Genomic DNA, 21,448 nt, shown 5'->3' with positions numbered 1-21,448 from the left:
TTTAACATGTGAGAAATTGCATTTTGACAACAATGGCTTCTATTCCGTTTGCTGTAAATGGTACATTAACGGGAAAAGGTCGCTTTAAAAAACGGCTTCCTCGGGATGGGCGGGTCCATAGGAAATGACGCCCTCTTTGGACGCATGATTCGGGTGTTAGCACGCAGGTTTATCTTACTTTGCTGTTGTCGAATAGCGGATGAGATGAACTGAAGGTGGAGAGTACGTGCGAAGTACATCTACGAGGACAAGGTGTAATTCTGCACGTGAAGCCAGTAGTCACAACAACATTTTATCTAATTGTATGACAGGCTGTATCTTCAGAAATCTACATTTTAAAACAGTTTAAATAATATTAAACGTCTAAAAACAGGCAGGTAATCATGGATGTGGCCTTTGATTGGTCATTTGCTTTGCCTGCAATTGTATTCACTCTTTTGGCGATCATTGTAGCTCATGCACTTTTCACTAAGAAACCTACCACTGCCTCGCCGCCGAGAACGGCGTGTGATGAAGACGCTCAAGCGGGACTAACGGAGAAAGTAAATAAGCCTGAAGTGGAGACAAAAGATTTAACACCGGGGCAAACCCACAAAGCGAATAAGGTAAAGACCGATGAAGTCATCATCTCAGAGGGAAGCTCTGGGTTGAAGGACCAGACTGAGTCGGTGACAGTAGCCCCTGTCGAGTGCATTGGGGCGGTAAAGGACCAGCCCGTGTCAGAATCTGTAATCAGCAGCCATGTAGCGCGTCAAGAGAATGAAATACCGGACATCAAGGTAAGCTTATCAAGACCAGAAGTAGTATGTTGAGCGTTTCCCTACAAGATGTTAACCGTATTGTTCTGCAATTAGCGCAGCAATTCTATTTATCAAACTATGCAAAATATTTCAAATATTGCATAGGAGAGTATATCTCAAGGACGTATAAGTCTCCTCAAACCCAACAAAAACTGTTTTCTGAAAATGCTCTAGTACAGTCAAATGTAATATTATGAAAACTTACAAAATAACTTATGCAAACAGTTGGTGTGGATTTTGGATGCGAAAAGCAAGTAATGTGTGTATTTGTAATGTAATGTGTGTTTTCATTAGCTTTGTGAAATGTTCTTTTTTCTACATTGGGCGCAAGCTTTGTCGTTTATTCACTGTACACTTTTAGATGATTAACATGCTGATTAAAAAAAAAAAAAAAAAAAAACTTTGGCAGAACTACTTCCAGAAAAATGATGGTGAATTCCACATCTGGAGGCAGAGCTGCAGAGATTCTTTTCATTCTACCTCGACTCTTTCTCTTGTTTGTTTTTGTTTTGTTTTGTTTTCAGTTCATTATTTTGGTAGGTCTTAGGTGAAAATGATATGCTAATTGAAAAATACCCTAGGGATTATGGCCCTCCATGACTGGACTTGCCCATTCATCTGCTGAATGTAGCTCAGGACCTTCTTGCCATGTAAATCTGTTTATTTCAACTGACCTAATTCTGTATAGAAACATAGATTAGTCAACAATGTATTGTGAGAATTTGTATTTTGTGGAATATAATAATATTCTGTGGAATATGATAATTCACATTAATAATTGGTAGACAATTTATATAGCAAGATAACCTCTTGAGTGTCTCAGTCCTTGAGCCACAGTATCCTAAGATGCAAGTGTACTAATGTGAGGAGGAAGGAAATCAAATTAAGTGTTCCATACAGAGTGATAGAACAATTCAGTATGGCTTGGGTCAATTTAAAAATTAGTTGTAATTTTTGGGTCAAGTTGGGTGATGCCAAGAGTGGCATTTTGAATCAAATAGGAATTCCTAATTGATTGAATTTTATTATTTGAATTGAAACTGGTGTGAATTTTACATTTTGAGGGAAACAGGTTAATCAGTTATTGATAGGCTGTTGAAATTAGTCTGCCTCCTCCCTTCATAGTTTAGAGTGTGCTCCAAAGCACTTATCCACTTTCAGATTAAGATGTTTTTACACGCAATGGCCACAGTAAAGATTAGGATAGTGCGGCTTGTCAGTCGATGAAATGGAATGGAATCAATTTATCAACCAAGCTCTGCTTTCAGCACTTCACCTGCTAAGAGCTGTATCCAGAGGGGGCATGTTTCTTTGAAGCAGCGTTCCAGCAAGTGGCAAACTATTTGTGTCTTATAAGAATATTTCCCCGTGTTCCATTCAGACAGCATAATTCAGGATAGACTTTACTACCCTACAGTTTAGGGTTGATGAAAATGGTGAAATTTTATTGGAGATAACATGAAGTCGCAATGAGCCCTGTGTCTGGGCGACAGTGTCACTTGCAAGTTATGCATTAGTTTTGATGTACCAACACAGGTTAAAAGCAGAAAAGTGGCTATTTTGTAGTACGAATTACCTCAGGTTTATTGGTAGCCTCTATAATCCTTCAAAATCTCTAGTCTGCTGTAGCCAGACACACACTAGCATGCAAAGAAGAACGCATTTTAGACTATCTATATTTGGTCCTCTTGTCTAATATATTTGTGTATTTATGAATGCACATAAATACAATGAGAGAAAACATCAATCAATAATAGTGGGGAATGCAAACTAAGCATAAAATTATGCCATGTGAGACAAAACCAGCAGTTCACTGTGTCTGTAACAGGCTTCAACATGTTAAACGTCCCTTGAGCAGAAAAATGCCCCATTTTATATGCATATCAACTGATTGATTTTCATGCTTGAATCTACAAAATGGGGCCGGTTATCCCTGAAATATGTTATGAGAAACTGTCAGAGACAGTGTAATTTGGATCAATCAGCTCAAGATGAAGAAACGGGCTTTCCTTGATTTATGAGGCTTTGAGGCTGTATTTGTTGGATGACACTGACAAAACACATATAAACAAAAAGGCAGATGCATCACCTTCAGCTTGTCTCATCCTGGGTAGATGTAAATGAGGTGGGTGGCTTCCAGTGCTGTTGGATCTCATGCTCAAAGTAGTCAGGACTTGGATACCCTCCTTGCGTGGAAGTAGGCATGTTTATGGAACCAACGAAATAGGAAGTAGCTTGAAACTCCATATCAATAGTATGAATAGAAATGAATATAAAAGTGAAAATTAAACGTATTGAGAAGCATTGTTTGCTGCATGGGCAAAGAAGGGAGAACTTTTTTTTTTCCTCACTGAAGCCTCTTCTGCATGATTACTAGCTAGCTACCTGTCTACCAGTGAATGAAAATGGAAAATCATGGGAGATTACTACTTACTGTCACTGACCAAACAATACAGGCAACATTGAAATATGTCAGGTTGGACTGTTTTTCCATCTGGCAAGCTAGCTTCTAGTAAGTGACTAGGTATGTTATTTTTTAAATGTTACTAGTTAGCTATTGCAGTTGAAATTGTTAGTAGTTGTTTTTTTTCCAGCATTAAAGAGGTGGGGTGTAAAAAGGGTTTTCATTTTGACATCCTTCCGCAGCCAAGAGTACCTTCAAATAATGTATTAGACACACCGTATATAAAGTTGAACATGGTGAATGAACAAGATAGTGGCTTGGTGTTGTGTGCTGTTCACATCATTGGACCCACTCTACCAATAGACAATGCATTTTTGGCAGTTGTGCTCTGGGCAATGCATACATTTGGCATAATTTTCCTGAGACAGAGCTGTTCTTGTTTCAGAGATCTCTGAGGGCTAGCAGCGGATAATGAGAAACACATTTTTCTCTGCCTTCGACATTTCTGCTGACTGCTAGATGGGACCTGCCAAATGGTACAGCCCCCAGGGCTCAGCGATCAGACTGACGAGTCAACATATGAATGGGAGCACATTTCAGTGGCCACTGAGAGGCTAGAGAAATGGATACCCCTGTCTGAGCCTGCTTTCTGCTCCATTTCTCCTCTCTGATGAGCCTTGATGTGAACTTTCAATTAAAGCAATTCTGCGTTTGTCACGCCTTTTGGAAAATCTAGATGCACTGTCACTGTGTTATGCCAGGGTGGAATATGACCGTCCCTTCTCCCCTGCAGCCTTGTAGTGAGTGCTCCATCTCGAAACTGGAATATTCTTTAACAGCTGAAACATCCAGGGTTGTGTTGATTATTGACTATTCATTGCTACTTTCATCCTTACAATAAAGGAAAAATACTTCATGTGTAGAAGCATTTTTTATTCTTCTTCTCAAGCCTCTAACATTCAAAGGTTTTGTAATCTAATTATTTCAATTAATTCACAACGAAGCCCCCAGCATTCTGTACTATGTGTGATTATGTCATTTTTTGCATTTCCTGCCCCCTGATATTAACATATTTGAGTCATCATGTGGGGAGAAAGGCCAGCAGTAAAATTAGCTTATTTAGCATACTGTTTTGTTCATTCAGGGCCAAAGTGCAGAGGGATCTCCCCATAGTCTTGAGGAGCACAAGCTGTGTACATCTGTGTAGGAAAATGTTAAGCTTACAACAGCTCTGAACTGCAGCAAGACCCTCCCCTCCCTCCCCCAGTCCAATCCTATGGTCAGGACAGAACATTTAAAGGAGTCGCAGTTCTTACTGCTTCATGGTGCAATATATCTGAGCTTTTTTTTCCTGTACACTATGTACTGGGTGTCTTTCATTGCTCACATCCAGGTGGATTATTCCTTAACTGTTTAGACCCCCTACGCATCATCAGCAGTTCAGAATTCCTGCAACAACTGGAGACAGAGCCACCTCTCTGTGCCTCATATGTTGCACTTCCACATTTATGAGTCTATGCGCGTTCATTTTTCTGCCATGCAGTAGGTGTGCCCGATCTGAGTGCTCAACCTTTGATCATGTGCATGGGTACACACTAAGGGGTGTGCACAGTGTGTGCTGTGGTGCTTTACTGGGAGGATTGATCACTAGTCTCCAATTACATGTTTTTTCCTTCCCCTTTTTTTCCCTTGTGTGTTGGAAAATGAACTGAGCTACAGCCTACATCTGTGCTTTGTTAATATTGTAGTTGCAGTGGTAGAGCTGAATAATAAGGCTGTGGCTGGTGCAGTATGCTGCTTCAGAAGTGCAGCTGAACTAGTTTAGAAATTATGAATGCAACATGGAGGGTGTAATATCTGCATATATTTCAAACAGAGATAATGTGCAGACCATTCCCTTGTACCTTGCCTATTGTTTCAACAGCAGCCTGTAGTGGAATCAATAGCACTGCGTAAGTTACTAATTGGTCTGCTGCCCTTGACCTGGAATACTTGGAATTTCCTCTCAGACCTCTACCTCTTTCATTGCTGCCAATTCTTGAAGGGTTCTGGCTAAGGCTGTTCCTGGGCTCCACAAGCCTCTAGCATCCTCATATTCCCTGAGCTATCACTTCAAGTGCAACATCTGGCAGTTAATCAGTACTCTTTCTGAAGATGGGATGGACATGAATGGTCCAGATCATAGTATAGTGCTATTCTGAAGCTTCTCAGTCAATGACATTAACGTCTTGAATCTCTCTTGACATTGTCCTTTGATATATATATTTTTTTTCCTTCCTGTCACATTATTTAAATTCCTCTTTTTCCCTCCATGGTAAGAGTATGGCATTATGGAACTGTACTAGTAGCCTCAGTTTTGTACTATTGTACACATTATGCAAGAAGGATATCCTGCGTATGACAGGATATTTAAAATGTACATCTGTCTGGATATGGGAATCTACTAGTTCATAAACAAAGTAAAGCAACACATCAACCCTGAGCTATGTTTCTCTTGCTGGAAATGTTAGGTCTGGACCTTAAGGCTAGATAAGTCCAGCTGGATTGTCGCCCTGAATTGAAGAGTGTCATGTGCCAGAAAGGGAGTATTTACCTCACCAGTAGGTTGCCCAATGCCCTGGCAATAAGTAACACAAATGGGAGCTTTGTGAACATGGGTGCTTGACACAATACTGCGGGCATTGTGGGATAATCTTGATGGAGACATGAGCACCAGGCCCCAGGGGGCTCAGCTGCATTCAATGCCTTCAAAGACACAGTAGAAGGGAAAAGGGGCTTGTTACAAATGCCACAAACTAAATCAATGTTATTGCCGCGTTTAAAAGCACCATCCATGAGCTAAATATGATTGCCAGTGATCAACTTCATATTGAAATTAGCCCCTATGTTAATGGATATTTCAAATGGATGTTTTAAAGGTGTGCATCATGTAGAATCAGTACAGAGGCATGCCTGATCCATGCACGTCAGTCTATGCATTGGTACTAAGTGAAAGCTGTTCCCCCTGGTAACAGTGTGCCCTCTGTGGTGATGAAACAACAGCATTGGGCAGCAGTTAATTTCAGCACACTATACATGGCATATTGCTGCTGTTGACTGCCCAAAGCGCTCTTCCCTGGTTTATATGCCTATAGCTGCAGGGAGAATATAGCCACTTACACCCTGTCCATATCAGAAGTATGCTTCCTCTTGCCACATCAGCCTCTGTCTGTAAATCAGTCCATTTTATTGTAGTGTAAATGATGCAGTTCAAATGTTTTAATTAAATCTAACATTTTTTTCATGATGTAGTGCAGCATTGGAAGACATCATGTTTGTCTGTCCTGTTCACGTTCACAATTATCCCTTCAGATAATTATTCTCACTGTTGATTCTGTTGAATTTTTTTTCCATTAATTTAATTTAAATGAGGCGGTCAGTTCATGTGCAGAATAGGAAAGTTGATTGAAACTGACTTCACAACTGTGTTGGTGGCAACAGTCAGTTATGGCAAGTTTTCTGATTAACTACTACAATAGGTCTGAATTTTTACAAGTGATGATGTGAAATCTAAGCTTTATCTTATCAAATTATATAGTATTTTATCTTGCTGTCAGTTGTAAATGCTTGGTCACAAAGGTTCTAGCTGACATTTACATGTGTACTTTCAATGGACATGTGGTCATCTGTGGAGCAGTGTATTTGGAATTGTTTCAACAGTTCTTTGATTGTCCCTGGAATTCAGGAACACAGGATAAAACGTCCAGTCTCAGCATTCTAGATTTCATGTCATTGCAGTAAGTTGGAGGGACTGTTGTTCTGGGAGCTTTGGAGCACAGGGTGCTCTTGTGAACATTTGACAATTGCAGACTGATTGTCAGTATAGTGGACTGAGTAGCATTGGATACTGTAGCCTGACTATGTGTTGGCACTAGAGATTGCTAATCAGACTGGTCTATGATTTTAAGGCAAAGGTGGGGAATGATTTTCAGTGCTGTGTTACTTTCCTGACAAGCTGCATTCAGAAATGTCCTCCACAGTGTTTGCACTGTGCACTGGTTTCATACATACAAAAGGAAGTCAGGTAACTTGAAGTATCACTGTCCCCTTTGTTCCTTTCAGTTTCCCTTTAGACAGTTCACGGTTTTGTGCTTCTGTGCAGGGCCAGTTACTTTATCAGCCTGACTGGAGGGAACTGGGGAGGGGGGGTGATGTCAACTTCTGTCAGCTGTTGGATTCAATACAGGAGTGTACTCTGTGAGTTGCCTCTTCTACACTCATGGGACAGATGACCTCTGCAGAAACAGGGTCAGGACAACTTCTGGTGCCATTGTTTTCTATCGTCTCTTGTCATAACTTGGGTATATGTTTTGTTTGGGCCTACCCATTATTTCCCATTACTAGCATTTTGTGATACTTTGAAAGTGTGAAAGTGGCTTAGGACCTCCACTGTTTATCCCTGTAAAGCAAGCTAAGTCTTTATTCTAATCTAGAATGAGAGAACTTCTTTGGCCCAGGTAACATTTTAAGATCAGCTGGAGTTTGCTTGCCCCCAATCTGTCAGTCTGTTTCTCTGTCACAGGGCTTACCCTTTCACTCAGCATTCTCCAGAGACAACTTGCCAAGAGTTGTATGAGCTATTAAATTTTTGTGACCTTTCAAGATTATCGTCTCCTTTTAAGATCAGAAGGTTGTTTGAAGATGCTAGATAGCAGTGTTGTATTTATTAAAAACACGGCACTACATATTTGCTCAGCAAAAACCCTCATGCAGGGTGACTTGCATACTTTACATTTTTGCATAGTCCATTTAGAAAGCGATGGATGTCTTGAAGCTGTTTATCTTAAGCATCTTGCTCAAGCACACAACAGCAGCACCCCAACTGAGAATTGCACCTGCAACCTTTGGGTTAGAGGTCTAACTTCACTTCACTGCCCTGCCTATATACTGTACTGTCTTTACTATATAATTTGGAACAAAAATGTTCTTACCCACCTTGATTTTCCATAGGAAAGGAGCATACAAATATCTTATATGGCTCATGAAAATAACATTTTTAATGTGCTGAACATGGACAACACCTAAATTGTTTAGATGTGCTAGACTACATGCTAGTGTTTGAAGTAGGGTGAACACCGTTTTATACTACATTTTACCTGTGTGTTTTTTCTTGTTGTGTGAGAAAACAATTCTGTTTTGCTTTAAAACTTGACAAACATATTGCTTTCTTCTGTAATCCTCAGGCCTTAGCTTGTAAAGCTCTTTAGAGCCAATTTGACATATGGCACTTATAGAAGCCCAGGATATACCCAGTAGCCAGGGATTACAGACTTCTCAAGAGCACCAAATCTTTTTAAGGCCTAGTTACATTCTTTCTGCTGCTCTACCTGCTTGTTGAAAATATCTAATTTATTACCGTTTTAGAATATTACAATATATTTTTGCTTTTCATTTATATATTTCATTTTTGTGTGGGAGGTATATATTGGCATTCTTTAAAGTGTGCTTCACTCTTGGTGATAAATTAGCATGCTATTTCTAAACTGTGCAGGTCAGCACATTTCCTTATTCTGGTGAGCATTGTAAATCCATTCTGATTATTCCATCCCAAGGTTCTATAACATATTCAGATTTATTTTGCCACTGAAATTGGCAAGCTAGAGTCAGCAGTGCTGGTTAGGTTTGGACGAATTCTTTGCATTTGTGTGATTCTGGAATGGCAAAGGCTATGGATGAGACCAATTACTGAAACATTCAGTCCTTAGTTTTATTTTTTTCTAACAATATTCATTCAAGAGAACAAGAATTTTTTTATTAAAATGTTGAATACTTATGTGATTAATTCCTGCCTCAGTGTCTGAGCAAGTGCAGACCTCTTGACAGTGATTTATTATTTTCACCAAAAGCCATCGTATTTAGTGCTTGAGGAGCTGTATATTATTCATATTTCAGATTAATTGAACTGCACATCTTTGGTAATGGAAGGCCTTTTTTCTGTCATTTAGTTAGCCAGCTTCCTAGTAGGAGTTCCTAGCTTGTATTTGCCTGCTGAAGATCTTGTCATTAAGGCAATGTAGTCAAGATTTTTATTCACATGTATCAGTGGCAGTGACACAAAGCTAGGTAACAAAAGTACTTTCTACTTTATAACACCCTTAATAATCTTTCAAGTGATAATGTGCTATCAGTGCTGGACTGAAAGTGATGAATAGAAAAGCAGTTTGGATATCAGGAGGCCATAGGAAAATGATATATTAATATCATAAATAAAATTTGTGTTAATATTCCGGCTAATTTACATGTGAGGGTGTGAGATATTAAGTGGGCTACACTGTACTGGTTTAAGCTTGAGGGGGAAAAAATAAATGTTTTTGCATACATATGTAATTATAATAAGATAATAAGTATAAGTGTAATTGTGGGCTCCAGTTTCACACATTGTCACTGTCAACTCATTCCAAAATAGTCCATACCTGCTACTAGAGTTTACAGGTTCTAATAATAACCATAATACTAGTAACACTAAGTCAGTCAAGTGTGTCTGAAGCCAATTAGATTAATTGTACATGTTAACTCATTATAAATTTACCAAGGCGAGTCATAGATTCCAGCATTTGATGCTTAATGTCAGTGTGTATTATGAACTCCTGAATGATGATGATGGTTAAACAGATTAACATTTGGCTGTTAGATGTACAAAATATTGAAACGGGAGAAATGAGAAACTAGGCAGAATGTGATGATATGATCTTATGAATACAAATACTGAATGACATTTTGAATGACTTTTACATTGATGAGTAAATCTCTGTGGCAGTGCTTACAGTAAGCAGCAGTGTAAGGTAAAAAAGGAACTGGCTTACACCAGTCTTGGCAGCTCATGCCAGTCTAATAAGGTTGCACTAAACTGAGTGGCTTGCACCAAGATCAGCAATCTCAAGAGTTCACATTCACAGTAATCTTGATTGTTTGCAACAATTGCAGAAAGCTGTGGTAATCTTGTAAAACTGTCCTAATCTCAATGACTTGCACTAGCCTTGAAAGGTCCAGCCAATCAAGGCAGCTCATAGTAATCTGTGTATGTGGTACGGTTTGTTGCAAGATTTAGAACATTCTAACTACATTAGAATTAAGAACATTTTTCCTAGAGGCAGAGGCTACTTTTCCTGTGATCCTTAATATTTTTTAATGCTGTACCACTTTCTTTCACACTTTTTGAAATAATTTCTCCATCTTTAGCTGTGTCTGTAGTGTGTATAAAATTTTGAAAACTGATTTTAATTTTCTTTTTGAAAATATACTGTACCTCAGATCTTTATGCAGAGAGAGAGACTAGTGTTCTGAAACTAACATTTTAAGCATTAACACATAACTAAGATATTCCCATGCATAACCTACTGTATATTGGCATTGATTTTGTTGACTGGTGCACCTTTACTCTACTCTTAACTGTAGCTCCTTCAAAGTGACTGTTGGCCTCTCTGTGGCTTCTCTCACAAGTCTCCATCTTGTCTGGACGCTGAGTTTTGAGGGACAGCATTTTCTAGGCAGTGCCTAGGCAGTGTGATGCAGCTTCCTCTACCTGATTATTGATCCAGCAGTGCTCACTGGGATATCCAAACACTTGGATATTACTTACTGTACCCTTTTTTTTTTTTTTTTAGAAAATATGACAGCTACTTTAGTGGTTCATTAGGTGGAAGCCAATGGTAAGGCAATTGGTGTCCTCGAAAGGGAAACTTTGTCGTCCGTGTAAACATGGAGCTTCCAGAGCACAGGGGTTCAATACTTATGCAAACAGCATATTTCAGTTTTTTGTACACTCCGTGTTTTACCTGATTCACACTTGATCCTGTTAATGTATTATTATAATCCTGAATACACTTTAATAGAAATACCTACACTCAGAAAACATCTCAAGTTTACACACCAATTCACAGTATATCCTTTCTGTGCTTAGCTGCTTCATTGTTTCGTCATTGTGTTTGAGCTACAGAGTTAGGCAGGGTTCAACAGGAGTAAAGGGTTGCATGAAGTAAGGAGTCCTGAGGCTCCTCTTGTGAAAATATTATCTTCCACTTTGTAGCGTACACAGTAGTGTCTTTCTTTGGTTAGATGACTGTAAACATTGTTGCTCAGAACTATAAAAAGACAATCTTAGCCTTTTACCACATTTTTTTTTTTTTCATGAGAGGAGGAGGTGGCCAAGTGGTGGGCAGGGGAATGAAATTGCTCACTGCAAAATAAGGGCCGCATTGTCTGGTAAGTGTGCAGCAAAGGTCTGTGAGTAAGCCAGGGGTCTGTTTGTGTCAGGGGCTGGTCAGGGCTGCAGTGAAGAGCTGCCGCTTGGTCTTTGTCTAAGTGTCATAGGCAGACAGAAGGTGTAATTCGCAGAGCACAACACGTAAAACCTGGGCAGGAAGAGGGGTCCAGGAGTTGGAGAGCACGCGAGGGGCTAGGGTGCTATTGAGTCGGCCTGAAGTGGGGAGTCTGGTGGTTCACACCGCACGTCATGACAGATGTCAGTCAGAGGTACACCTGATTGTGCTTCCACATTTCTGTACAGACTCACTCACACTGAACTCCATTAAACCTATATGTGTAATTTTCTGGGTTCTGTGTGTAAGATTTTTTTTTGCTCAAAGTTTTGAAATGCATATAAGCTCGTAGTCTTATGGTTTCCAGTGGTCATTTTTAATAATGGTGGTAATAATAATAAACTTACATCGCCTCTCAATACAGTGTACTCAAATGACCTCATAGCCAATGAAGCCAGCAATAACCTGCAGAAGAAATAATAGCTCTTCAAGAACCATCGGGTTACTCAGATAGTATCAGTGGAGATGTACCTATCCTTTTTTCATCATTGACTCTCCTGTGGGGCACTGTGGGAGTTGCAGTGGGGAAAATAGCTGTTAGCTGCCGGCGAGCACATCAGAGATTTGAGTTTGTACTCTTCAGGTTTCTTGCATGAGTTCAGAGGATGTTGCAGTAGGGTGAGTCTTATATACAATTGGTTATTGCAAGGTTGAAAATAAAGGAAAATGCAGAAAAATACATAAAATAATGGACTCTGCAGCAGCTTTCCAAGGTATCTATATTCCAAAGTATCTATATTACTGAGGTATGGGGTACTGGCTGAGTTAATGAAGGGGGTGATTAATTTGTGAAACTAGCTGTTCAAAATTTAATTTTTTACCATTGGCTATAAAATACCATTGACAAACATATTGACAAATGATCCCTGTCAGTCTGGCGGCTAAAGGCATCACTGTGGTGTCTGTGGTTGAGGTTTTCAGGACAGGAAACCAACTGAAAGCTCATTATCTGGGCTGCACCTCATCCTCATGTGACTGGCAACTGTCCAAGCTGCTGCTCTAATTTCACTAAGATGCTTTCTGTGTCTCACTGATGAAGTTGGTGCATCATGCACTATCCAAAAACATAATGAAACAAATCAAGCCCTGCAAAGCCTAAATAATGTAGAGTACCACTCAAAAGTTTGGACACACCTGATTAAGATAATGGAGAAACATACATTCAAAGGCATTTTGATCTGAAGTCTTATGCTTAAATGCTTGAAAATAGTTTCTTAGACAATATAAATAGTGATGTTGATGCATGTGTATGAATTTCTTTCCAAATGAAAAATTATTTTTAAAGAATAGTTTTTGGCTTCTTTGAAGAATCTAAAATATAAGAGTTTTGGTTTGTTTAACACTTTTTTGCTTACTGCACAATTCCATTTGTGTTATGTCATAGTTTTGATGTGTTTACCACTATTCTAAAATGTGGTGAATAGTAAAAATAAAGAATAAAAGTTGTGCCCAATCTTTTGACTGGTACTGTTTTTCCTGCTGGTAAACAACTTTTATGACCAATATCCTTACCTTGAGGTACCTTGTTCAGTGAATGATTGAGATTTTCACAGTTACCTCTTGTGCAACAGGAACCTGTCCCTGAAGCAGTGCCTCGGGAAGAGAGTATGCATGCACCAGTGCCTGAAGCCACCTGTGTAGAGGAGACCCTCCTCCCAGAACTGGTCCCAGAGGAGACCCCTGAGAGGGAACAAGACAATGTCCCTCAACCTAAACCCGAAAAGGGTGTGACCCCACGACCCCCTCCAGAGGAAGAAACAGAATTCAGCCCAGTGACGGAAGAACAGAATGGTAGGTGATGTCTGTCATACTTTTTCCTCGATCAAGCTGGATTTGCCATTGGGTTGTGAGCGCATGTTGGTGGCCAGTATTCACATGTACCAATTGTATCGTGTAAGGCACAGCCATGTGTTCCCTAAACATAACATGCGAGGCTTTAATCCTGTCCTTCCGTGCGTTTGGCTCTCTCTGAGCCTGGCAGTGCTGCTTTTGCTAACCTAATTAAGTGTTTTCCGTAGAAGTCTGGTATCATTAGGTGACTCTTATTGTTGTCAGCTGCCTTGGTTGCTAAGGAAATTGCTGGGAATGCATGATAACCCACAGCCACATGACTGTTTCCTGTGAAGGCAACCATCAGCATCCCATCTTAATAAAGACCTTAGGGATGTGTTCAAACCCAGATCAGTTTTTTTGGCTACTGTATCCAAATTGGTCGTGGGTCCTTTCATGTTGTCATTGGCATGTTGTAGGCTTCATTGCAATTGAGTGGTGTTAGGAGAGATGAACGACCAGGCTATATTGCAAAATTACAAGAGACCAGCACACACAAAGGCTTTTTTGACCAGAGAGATGCTTTTCATTCAGTACAAATTTTAAGATTATTTCGATTTTACATTTCTCTTGTTTCCATGCCTCTTAAAATACCCTTCTGCTGGAGGCAAAGCAGAATCAGAATAAAATAAAAAAGAATATCAAAACAACTCTCAGAATTTACATTTCCAGGCTTACTTTTCAAAAAAAAAAAAAAAAAAAAAACAGGTTACGGTAGAATCAGCCTGAGACCTCATTCAGATAAGGAGGCCTGTTTCTGACCGGCGCATTACTGATGATTAGAAGAGTAATCCTAATTGCACTGAATCAGTTGGCAACCGTGAGATTGTCACCCTGTTGTGTTCCTCTGTCAGTCTGGAAGCAGTGACCTCTCCACAGCACTGTGGGTCAGACTCTGACCCTCGGGCTCATTTTCTTTCCTTTTAATGTGGATCCTTTCCCTGACAAAACATCTGCTGTAAAAGATCTGATCACACGGCTCCAGTTCATATGATACCGAGAGTGGTTAATGTGATGCGTTGTTTCACAGCTGCAGCAGCAAGCTTGGAGGAAGACTATCTGTCCCTTAAGTACACTCCTGGGAAGCTGAGAACCAGCCAGCTTGAGAAAATGATGACCAAGGAAGAGCTAGAGGAGGAGCACAGGTCAGTGTCAGTGGACTGCACTGTGGCATGACTCCACAGTGAGGTTCTACTGCCTACCCCCCTTTCCCCATCTTGTGTTCTCCCTTTTCTCCACCTGTATGTGAATGAAGCATCCATGTATGTTTAGCATTGTCCACTGTGATAGGGAAAAGGTTCAGCTTTCACAGTCCAACAGGGATACACCTGATCCACAAAAAACAGCGTTCAGCCTCTATATGTGTTGTGAGTGCCATGTTCCTTACTTAGGATGGCCATCTGGATGTTCCTTGGGAGAAGAATTAGATGCGCTTTTTGTAAATCAGATAAGTGTGAGCAGAACATGGCTGTGGGTAAATAAAGGATTCATTGAGGATAAAATCCTTGGGAAAAAAAAGAACTATAGTAGAATTGAGGTGAATGACACTCACACAGAGCAAATTCAATAATTTTTTTGTCTCACAGGCTGAATACCTGACATAACTGAGGCATGGGATGACTATGGGATTTCCAATTGGCAAAGTGAGCCCAAGTGATTAGAGGAAGTAAAACGGAGTGGTCACGAAGATGGATGGTAGGAAAGTGAGAGGGGAGTGACCATGTGCACTCAGCTCTGACAGAGACTGCCAGGCCATTGTTTGGGGATGAGCTAAACTGATGAAGCTGTCGCCATGAGCAACCCCCGCCCTGTTTTAGTGATGTGCTGTACCTGAGCTCCAAATTACATAAGGAGGACGTTATGTAACAAAGAAACTCCTGGCTTTTAATGCCTTCTGCCTCACAGTTTCAGAGCTGTAAGAGAGGGGCCGAGGGGCGTGTGCCGTTGAGCCAAGTGTGTTAAATTGAAGGGTGGGGGGTGGGGGGTGTGTAGCAGCCGCTGCATGTCAGCACTTCAGTGCTTTTAGGGGGAGAGTGGACATGAGAGTGAGATGAGTTATGGGAGGCTTGCATCATCTCACTGGAGGGTTGAATCATGTCCTTGAAATAACCACTGTCTCTTAGTGTAGAGGGACCAAGGGTTGATTATTTGTTGTGTTCGTGTAGAGCAGAGAAGGGGGAGAGAAAGCAAGTGGAATTGGGGCACTTGGTCATCAAATTGAAATTTCTGTGAAACAAAAGTTCCTTTTTTTTCAAGAACGTGTTTACTTTTTTCCTTAATTTTGTGATTTGTGGAATCAAGTATATATGAAAATAATATAGCAAACAGCTTAAAATGTAGTATCAAGTTTGTGAAAGTCACACATTAAGCAGCATCACATTTGTCCACAGAAACAAAGATAAGTAGAAAGGTCATATGGCCCACATCTTTGCTGCATTTAGATACCCATATGGACAAACAGACATATGCAACCAGGCTATGTCTCACTGCTAAGTCTCTGTATATAATGGCCTTTCCCTGCCTTTATCTTTGCAGGATAGAATTCACAACTGATTTTACCTCTCTTTAAACAACAAGGACAAGCAGGGTGTGTTAGAAAGCCCCTTGGTAAGGTATTAATTTCACTTTACTCACTGCCACCCCTCACCCACCCTCACATGTCCCACCCACCCCTCACTCACATCAATGACAGTCCCTCTCAGCCCCGGGGTTAAAGTACTGGCCCGGCACCCATCCCCATACTTACCTGTGCCTCTTACCCTGGATATCACAGGTGTGGTCTTGCCAACAGCGCTGTGTCAGCTACTGACCAAGCTCTGATCTCTACTGGCAAGGAGGGCCTCCTTTCTCATTTTCCTCATTTTAGTTTAGTTGGTTCACTTGTGTGGTGGTGCATATAGTCACTTAAATTATTTTAAGGAGAGGCATGCAATAATGTTGTTGCCCTTGCACGTGTGTTCATTCTTGACAAAATTACTCTGTTGCTTGCAATAGAAGAGACCACTGCATGTCTCCATCTACACTGGCTTGTATCAGGGATGTAAAATTAACTTAATCGGTTAACCTATTTCAAATGGTAAGAATGAACCAATTAACCTGTAATGTTAGTAATTCAGTTCAGGAAGCCCAATTAGTGAGTCTCACTACCTATAGCCACCCTGGTGAACACTGCTCAACAGTAATTAGTTTGCTTGGAATGCTAATAGTACATACGCATGCTGTATATATGTAATACATGACAAGGAGAAACAGAAGCAATTAGGATGGAGTTTTGCCCTCTAGTAATAATATCTATAATTTTAACGCTAATAGTTTCTTGCATTTGTGTTGAAAGAATGAAATGTATTTTTCTTACTGCTGTCACCAGCCTGGCATGCTAATGGGTAATTCTATGAAAAGTTGTACCGTTATTGGTTATTATCTTTAAAAGAAAGTATTTTAATATTGTTACTATAACAAAGCTGCTATCAACTGATGCTCTTTCCATCACACCCCAATTCAGAAAGTCAACTGGAGCTGGAGGTGAAACAAACTTAAACAAGTGTGCTGCTTTATCAGTCTATGGACTGTGAGACCAACACAGATGTGCAAGGAATATGAAGATTCTTTGCAGCTATTTTTTAGCCTGGGGAGGCAAACATAATTGACTCTCCATCAAACCAGAGGGCTGGTTCTATTCTCCTAACAAAATAATCACCAAGGAGCATCATAATTGCATGCCTTTTGTGGTGCTAGCTCACAGCGGTCACAAAATGTATCTGTATATCACTGCAGAATTGTGAGTTGTTGATTCACTTGTAGCTTCACTCCCACAACAATTCAGAGGTTCCAAACTGTGCTTTGCGGTTGTGGCTGTGTTGTGGATTCAACCTAGATTTAAAGAGAGGAAGACTACACTGGAATTACTGATCAGCGTGTAATTTGGACTGATCCAGATGTTTTGTTTTGTAACAATGTAATCAATGTACACCTGTACCATTTTAAATATTTACATTTGGGGGGGGGGGGGGGGGGGGGGGGTTGGAAGGAGGGAGAGAGCACATAAAAAATTACAAAGTGCAATTCTTTTTCCTGTAGAACAGTGCCCTCTATTGATTGTTAGTACAAAACAGTTAGTACAAAACAGGTATACACTTTCTAGTTTAGTCTCTGCTTTTGTATATGTGTTCAATTCCACAGAAAAACAAACTATTTGTATATCTTATACTTAGTTTATTTTCTCAAGCTGCTGAATTGTAATCTTGCCAACACACTTTGGACAGTCAGCCTTCATTAGAGCTAATTTTATACAAATATTTTTTCAATTTTCAATACCATGTTATGAATATTCTGATAACACTCCTTTATAGGTACATTTGAAATACAAAGGCAATAAACTGATAAAATAATATCCTAGCCTGGACATCATCAAGGTTTAAAGACCTTGTGCCACTGGTCCTCCAATGAATAGAATGCTTGCTGTATCAACATATTTCAGTTATCTCTGTATCAAGATCTTTCTGGGTACGTAATGTTCAACCAGTTGGATAGCCTCCCTTCATGGTATGTTTAGGTATTGTTTTTGTGTTTGGTTAATCTAGCAACCTGACTTAGATTGTTGTTGTTCTCTAGATAACAAGGCAAGGTGCCACGCCATAGCAACTGTAGCCTTGCATTATCAACAGAGAAATGCTAGGTGTCCTGCTGATGCCATTCACTGCTCATCTTTCACACGCAACAACCAGGGTAGTGAAATGCTAGCTGTTTCCCAGACCACATTCACAGCTACGCCTTACACAACTGATCACCATCTCACCATACAGTTATTTTGTACATCACATACAATGAAACCTGGGAGGGACTGCCTTCAATTCAATATCTGATAACAGCAATGACGTTGAATCAGTACAATGTAGGCATCTCAACTCGTTTAACAACATACCTTGCAAGAGGGTTTCCCATTTTTCACTGACACTCAATACTTTAATTGAAGATAAGTGCTCTGATCATGCGTTTTGGAATAGCTCATTAGAAATATTTCATTCCATGCAGTCCAACATTAGGCAGAAAGCGGATGAAACCGGCACAGAAATCTAAGCGCAAAACTACATTTATGACTAACCCTAGCAGTCTGTTTAAGGACTGTTTCAGGGGATGGCCAGTAAGCACTTTAGTGTACTTACTTTAGTCCCTCAATGATATGTTTATTAGCGTGTGAAACATTTAGGTGAGTTGTGCACATTATTTGACTGAATGTATACTAGTACATGTATTGTATAATAAAATTATATTTCTTTGAGATCCAAACTATTTAATTTTTAAACCCAGTGTTTGATATGAAGTTATGAAGTTTGATATGAAGTTACATTTACATTACCGTTACATACAAGTGCCAGAGTAAAGGCGGTAACAAAAAACAGAAAACACAGCAATTTTTAACAGCACTGATCTGGTTGGGGAGCTGAAAGATGACAAGTTTTTTCAGAATATTTTTTTCCTCATTACAATTTAACGTTAGCATTGAAGCTTATCTCACATCTATTCTTTCATTTCGAGTAGGAGCTGCTCCTTGTGTCTTCATCAAGAAGACAGGAAGCATTTTGTTATGTAACTGCATTTTTACATGAGGCCAAGGACACTGAGGGTCAAAGTACATTACAGTATTTTGCCACTGGATGGCCTGTTCCTAGTGAAGCCTGTTACTGAAACACATCAATCTGTGTGCTCTGCCCATTAAGATAAAGCTGTTCTACATTTTCTCTTGCCCTGATTTTTTTTGTTTTGTTTTTTTTTGCATCCCCTTTGTCATATGGGACTTCATTCCTTTTAGACATTTTCGATTCTCTTTCTCTTCCAACTTTTCCACTTTTTCAGGGGCACCCTTTGGAATTTTACCTGTGCACAGATGTGGCCCCTTTGCACATTACTTGCATAAGTTAAATAATTTGTTTGTTAGGAGAGTGCAGAAATGTGGTACTTTGTGGAGGGGTGGGGTGATCAGTGTGCACTTCTATATGTTTCAGGGTCCAACGAGAGCAGCTAGCTGCCATCTTTCAGCTTCTGAAGGACAATCGGGAGACCTTTGGTGATGTGACAGAGGGTGACGTGGAAGAACAGCTGAAACTCTACTCCATCTAGATGTGACACCCTCAGTGTCCATCACAACAGATCACCAATGTACTCTGGTTGACTTCACGTGAGACCTCACTTAATAAATTTCCAGGTGAGGGGCAGGATTAGAGGTTCTGAACAACCTTTGTTTTTGTAATGCATTTTTAGGAATATTTTTTTGTAACACCCGGGATGGTGTAAAATCTCAAATGGATCAACCTGCATTTGATAGCTTTATTTTCTTTTGTAGCACTACAGCAGAAAATTCTAGAATGTAGACGCAAAGGATTGAAAACAAATGCTGCTTTACTTATTGCATTTACTGTCTGTCACATATAATAGGTAAATTGTGATTGTGACGGTTTCTGTCTGAAGCCAGACTGAACTGGCAACCTATGTTGGTATTGGCCATTGAAACTAAATGTGTTGACATACTTTGTATCATACGTTACATCTGCGATGACCCATGACAAGTCAAAATTATAGTTTTCATTTACCTTCAGAAGTCTTAGTCATAATAAAACCAACAATCATTTGTCTGTAAAAATGCATTTTTTCTGAATGTTCCTGATGTAAATGAGATGCCATTTAAATAAACCACTTATGTTAACACTGAAGCTGTTGATTGTTGTGTACTAATTCAGAGTAAGACAATCTGTGCTTGTTGTACTAAAACTTCATTGTAGTATGCAGAGTTTAATATTGCAAGTGGTTGTCTGGGGAAACTGCTTTAGACTCTAATGTAAATCTTCCCATTTGAGTACATAGAGAGGTGTATCATAACCAGTCAGCCTATACTATCTTAAAAGCAATCTAAGCCACTGCTTGAGAGGCCATGCTTTGCACTTTAGATTCCAATACTGTCAGTGGGCAGTTTCTCCTGTTATGGTAGCAAACAGCTGGAGAGGGTGTGCATTCAGTTAAAATGTTATGTTGTTGAATTAAATTGGCATAACTGACTTCATTGTACTCATTAATATTTGTCACTGACAGCACTGATCTGCAAGGGGCCCAACAAAATAATCTTGGTTATGATGAAAATGTTTTATTAAATTACAGCCTGTCTGCAAAATGTATTTTTTTTAAACATTGGTGTCATATCTCTCTTCTCTTCTGGGGTTTGTTGCTAAGGGAACTACAAATCACCAGCGATATAACACTGTTTTAGAAAAATTGAACAGTTTATTCATTTTCTTCTTAATGAATGAATGAATTAATTAATTAAATCTTTCCATGCATTTTGTACACGGCATGGAAAAGGCCACAGCTCACAGTAGCATGCAGCTCCTTGGCATGTGGAGGACTTGTTAGCTGTGTAGAGGTGGAAAAATGAGGGGCCAGCATTGTTGTGTAGTGGTATGGAGCAGCGCCTGTAATCCAAATGTTCCCATCTTAATTCCCAGATAGGTCACTATTGTTGTACCCTTCGGCAAAGTATCTGACCTGAACTGGCTCAATAAATGTTCCACTGTACAAGTGGATACCATGAAAACAAACTGTAGGCTATGTGACTCACTGTGGATTAGAGCATCTGCTAAGCAAATGTAATGTAAAAATGTAATGAGGTCTAAAACAGAATTTGTTAGTACAGTCAGTATTTATATTATTAGCACCACAGCTAACAATTCTTAACACATAGACTAGACAAAACTAGATAAAACCATACATACGCTGTATCTTTCTTTGGATTGTATGTTTACAGATGTATACACACAACCACCATCACACACAACCAGTTGACCATCTAGTTGATTTTTTACAGTCTAGAGTCCCACTGGGGCAAGGGCACTAAACAGTGTCATTACACATTATGATGCTGGTATGACCTAAACAGACAGTATTGCAAAAATGGACTGCTGCAACACAATGTCTGAATTACACATGAATTACGAATAAATTATATTGCAGTAGTGATGAATTGGGTTTGGGGGTTGCAGATGCTATACTGCTTTACTTTTTTCAGTAAA

At 39.7% G+C, this 21,448-nt stretch overlaps 1 protein-coding gene across 3 annotated transcripts; it reads left to right on the top strand.

Moving 5' to 3' along the window:
* Positions 1-195: 195 nt before the first annotated feature.
* On the top strand, positions 196-19,972 carry LOC118789026 (matrix-remodeling-associated protein 7-like). Of its 3 annotated transcripts, none has more exons than XM_036545326.1 (4): positions 196-605; positions 13,133-13,352; positions 14,422-14,536; positions 19,394-19,972. In XM_036545326.1, exons 1-4 carry the CDS (start codon positions 384-386, stop codon positions 19,506-19,508), a joined length of 672 nt encoding a protein of 223 aa, XP_036401219.1. In that variant the 5' UTR covers positions 196-383; the 3' UTR covers positions 19,509-19,972. The 3 variants fall into 3 exon arrangements, with proteins under 3 accessions (XP_036401219.1, XP_036401202.1, XP_036401211.1); XM_036545309.1 differs by having other exon boundaries at positions 196-779; XM_036545318.1 differs by lacking the exon at positions 19,394-19,972 and adding an exon at positions 15,927-16,090 and having other exon boundaries at positions 196-779.
* The last annotated feature ends 1,476 nt before the right edge of the window (positions 19,973-21,448 follow it).

The sequence above is a fragment of the Megalops cyprinoides genome, chromosome 1 (assembly GCF_013368585.1).
Source record: "Megalops cyprinoides isolate fMegCyp1 chromosome 1, fMegCyp1.pri, whole genome shotgun sequence".
NCBI lineage: Eukaryota > Metazoa > Chordata > Actinopteri > Elopiformes > Megalopidae > Megalops > Megalops cyprinoides.
Note: the sequence above shows the minus strand (reverse complement) of the source record. Positions and strands in the feature narration are given on the sequence as shown.

What these genes read in the sequence shown, in the direction of transcription:
- LOC118789026 (XM_036545309.1), top strand. Translation starts at nt 384, where the DNA reads ATGGATGTGGCCTTTGATTGGTCATTTGCTTTGCCTGCAATTGTATTC. An exon ending in ATGAAATACCGGACATCAAG is followed by an intron (nt 780 to 13,132) that starts GTAAGCTTATCA and finishes CTTGTGCAACAG; the next exon opens with GAACCTGTCCCTGAAGCAGT. An exon ending in AGTGACGGAAGAACAGAATG is followed by an intron (nt 13,353 to 14,421) that starts GTAGGTGATGTC and finishes GTTGTTTCACAG; the next exon opens with CTGCAGCAGCAAGCTTGGAG.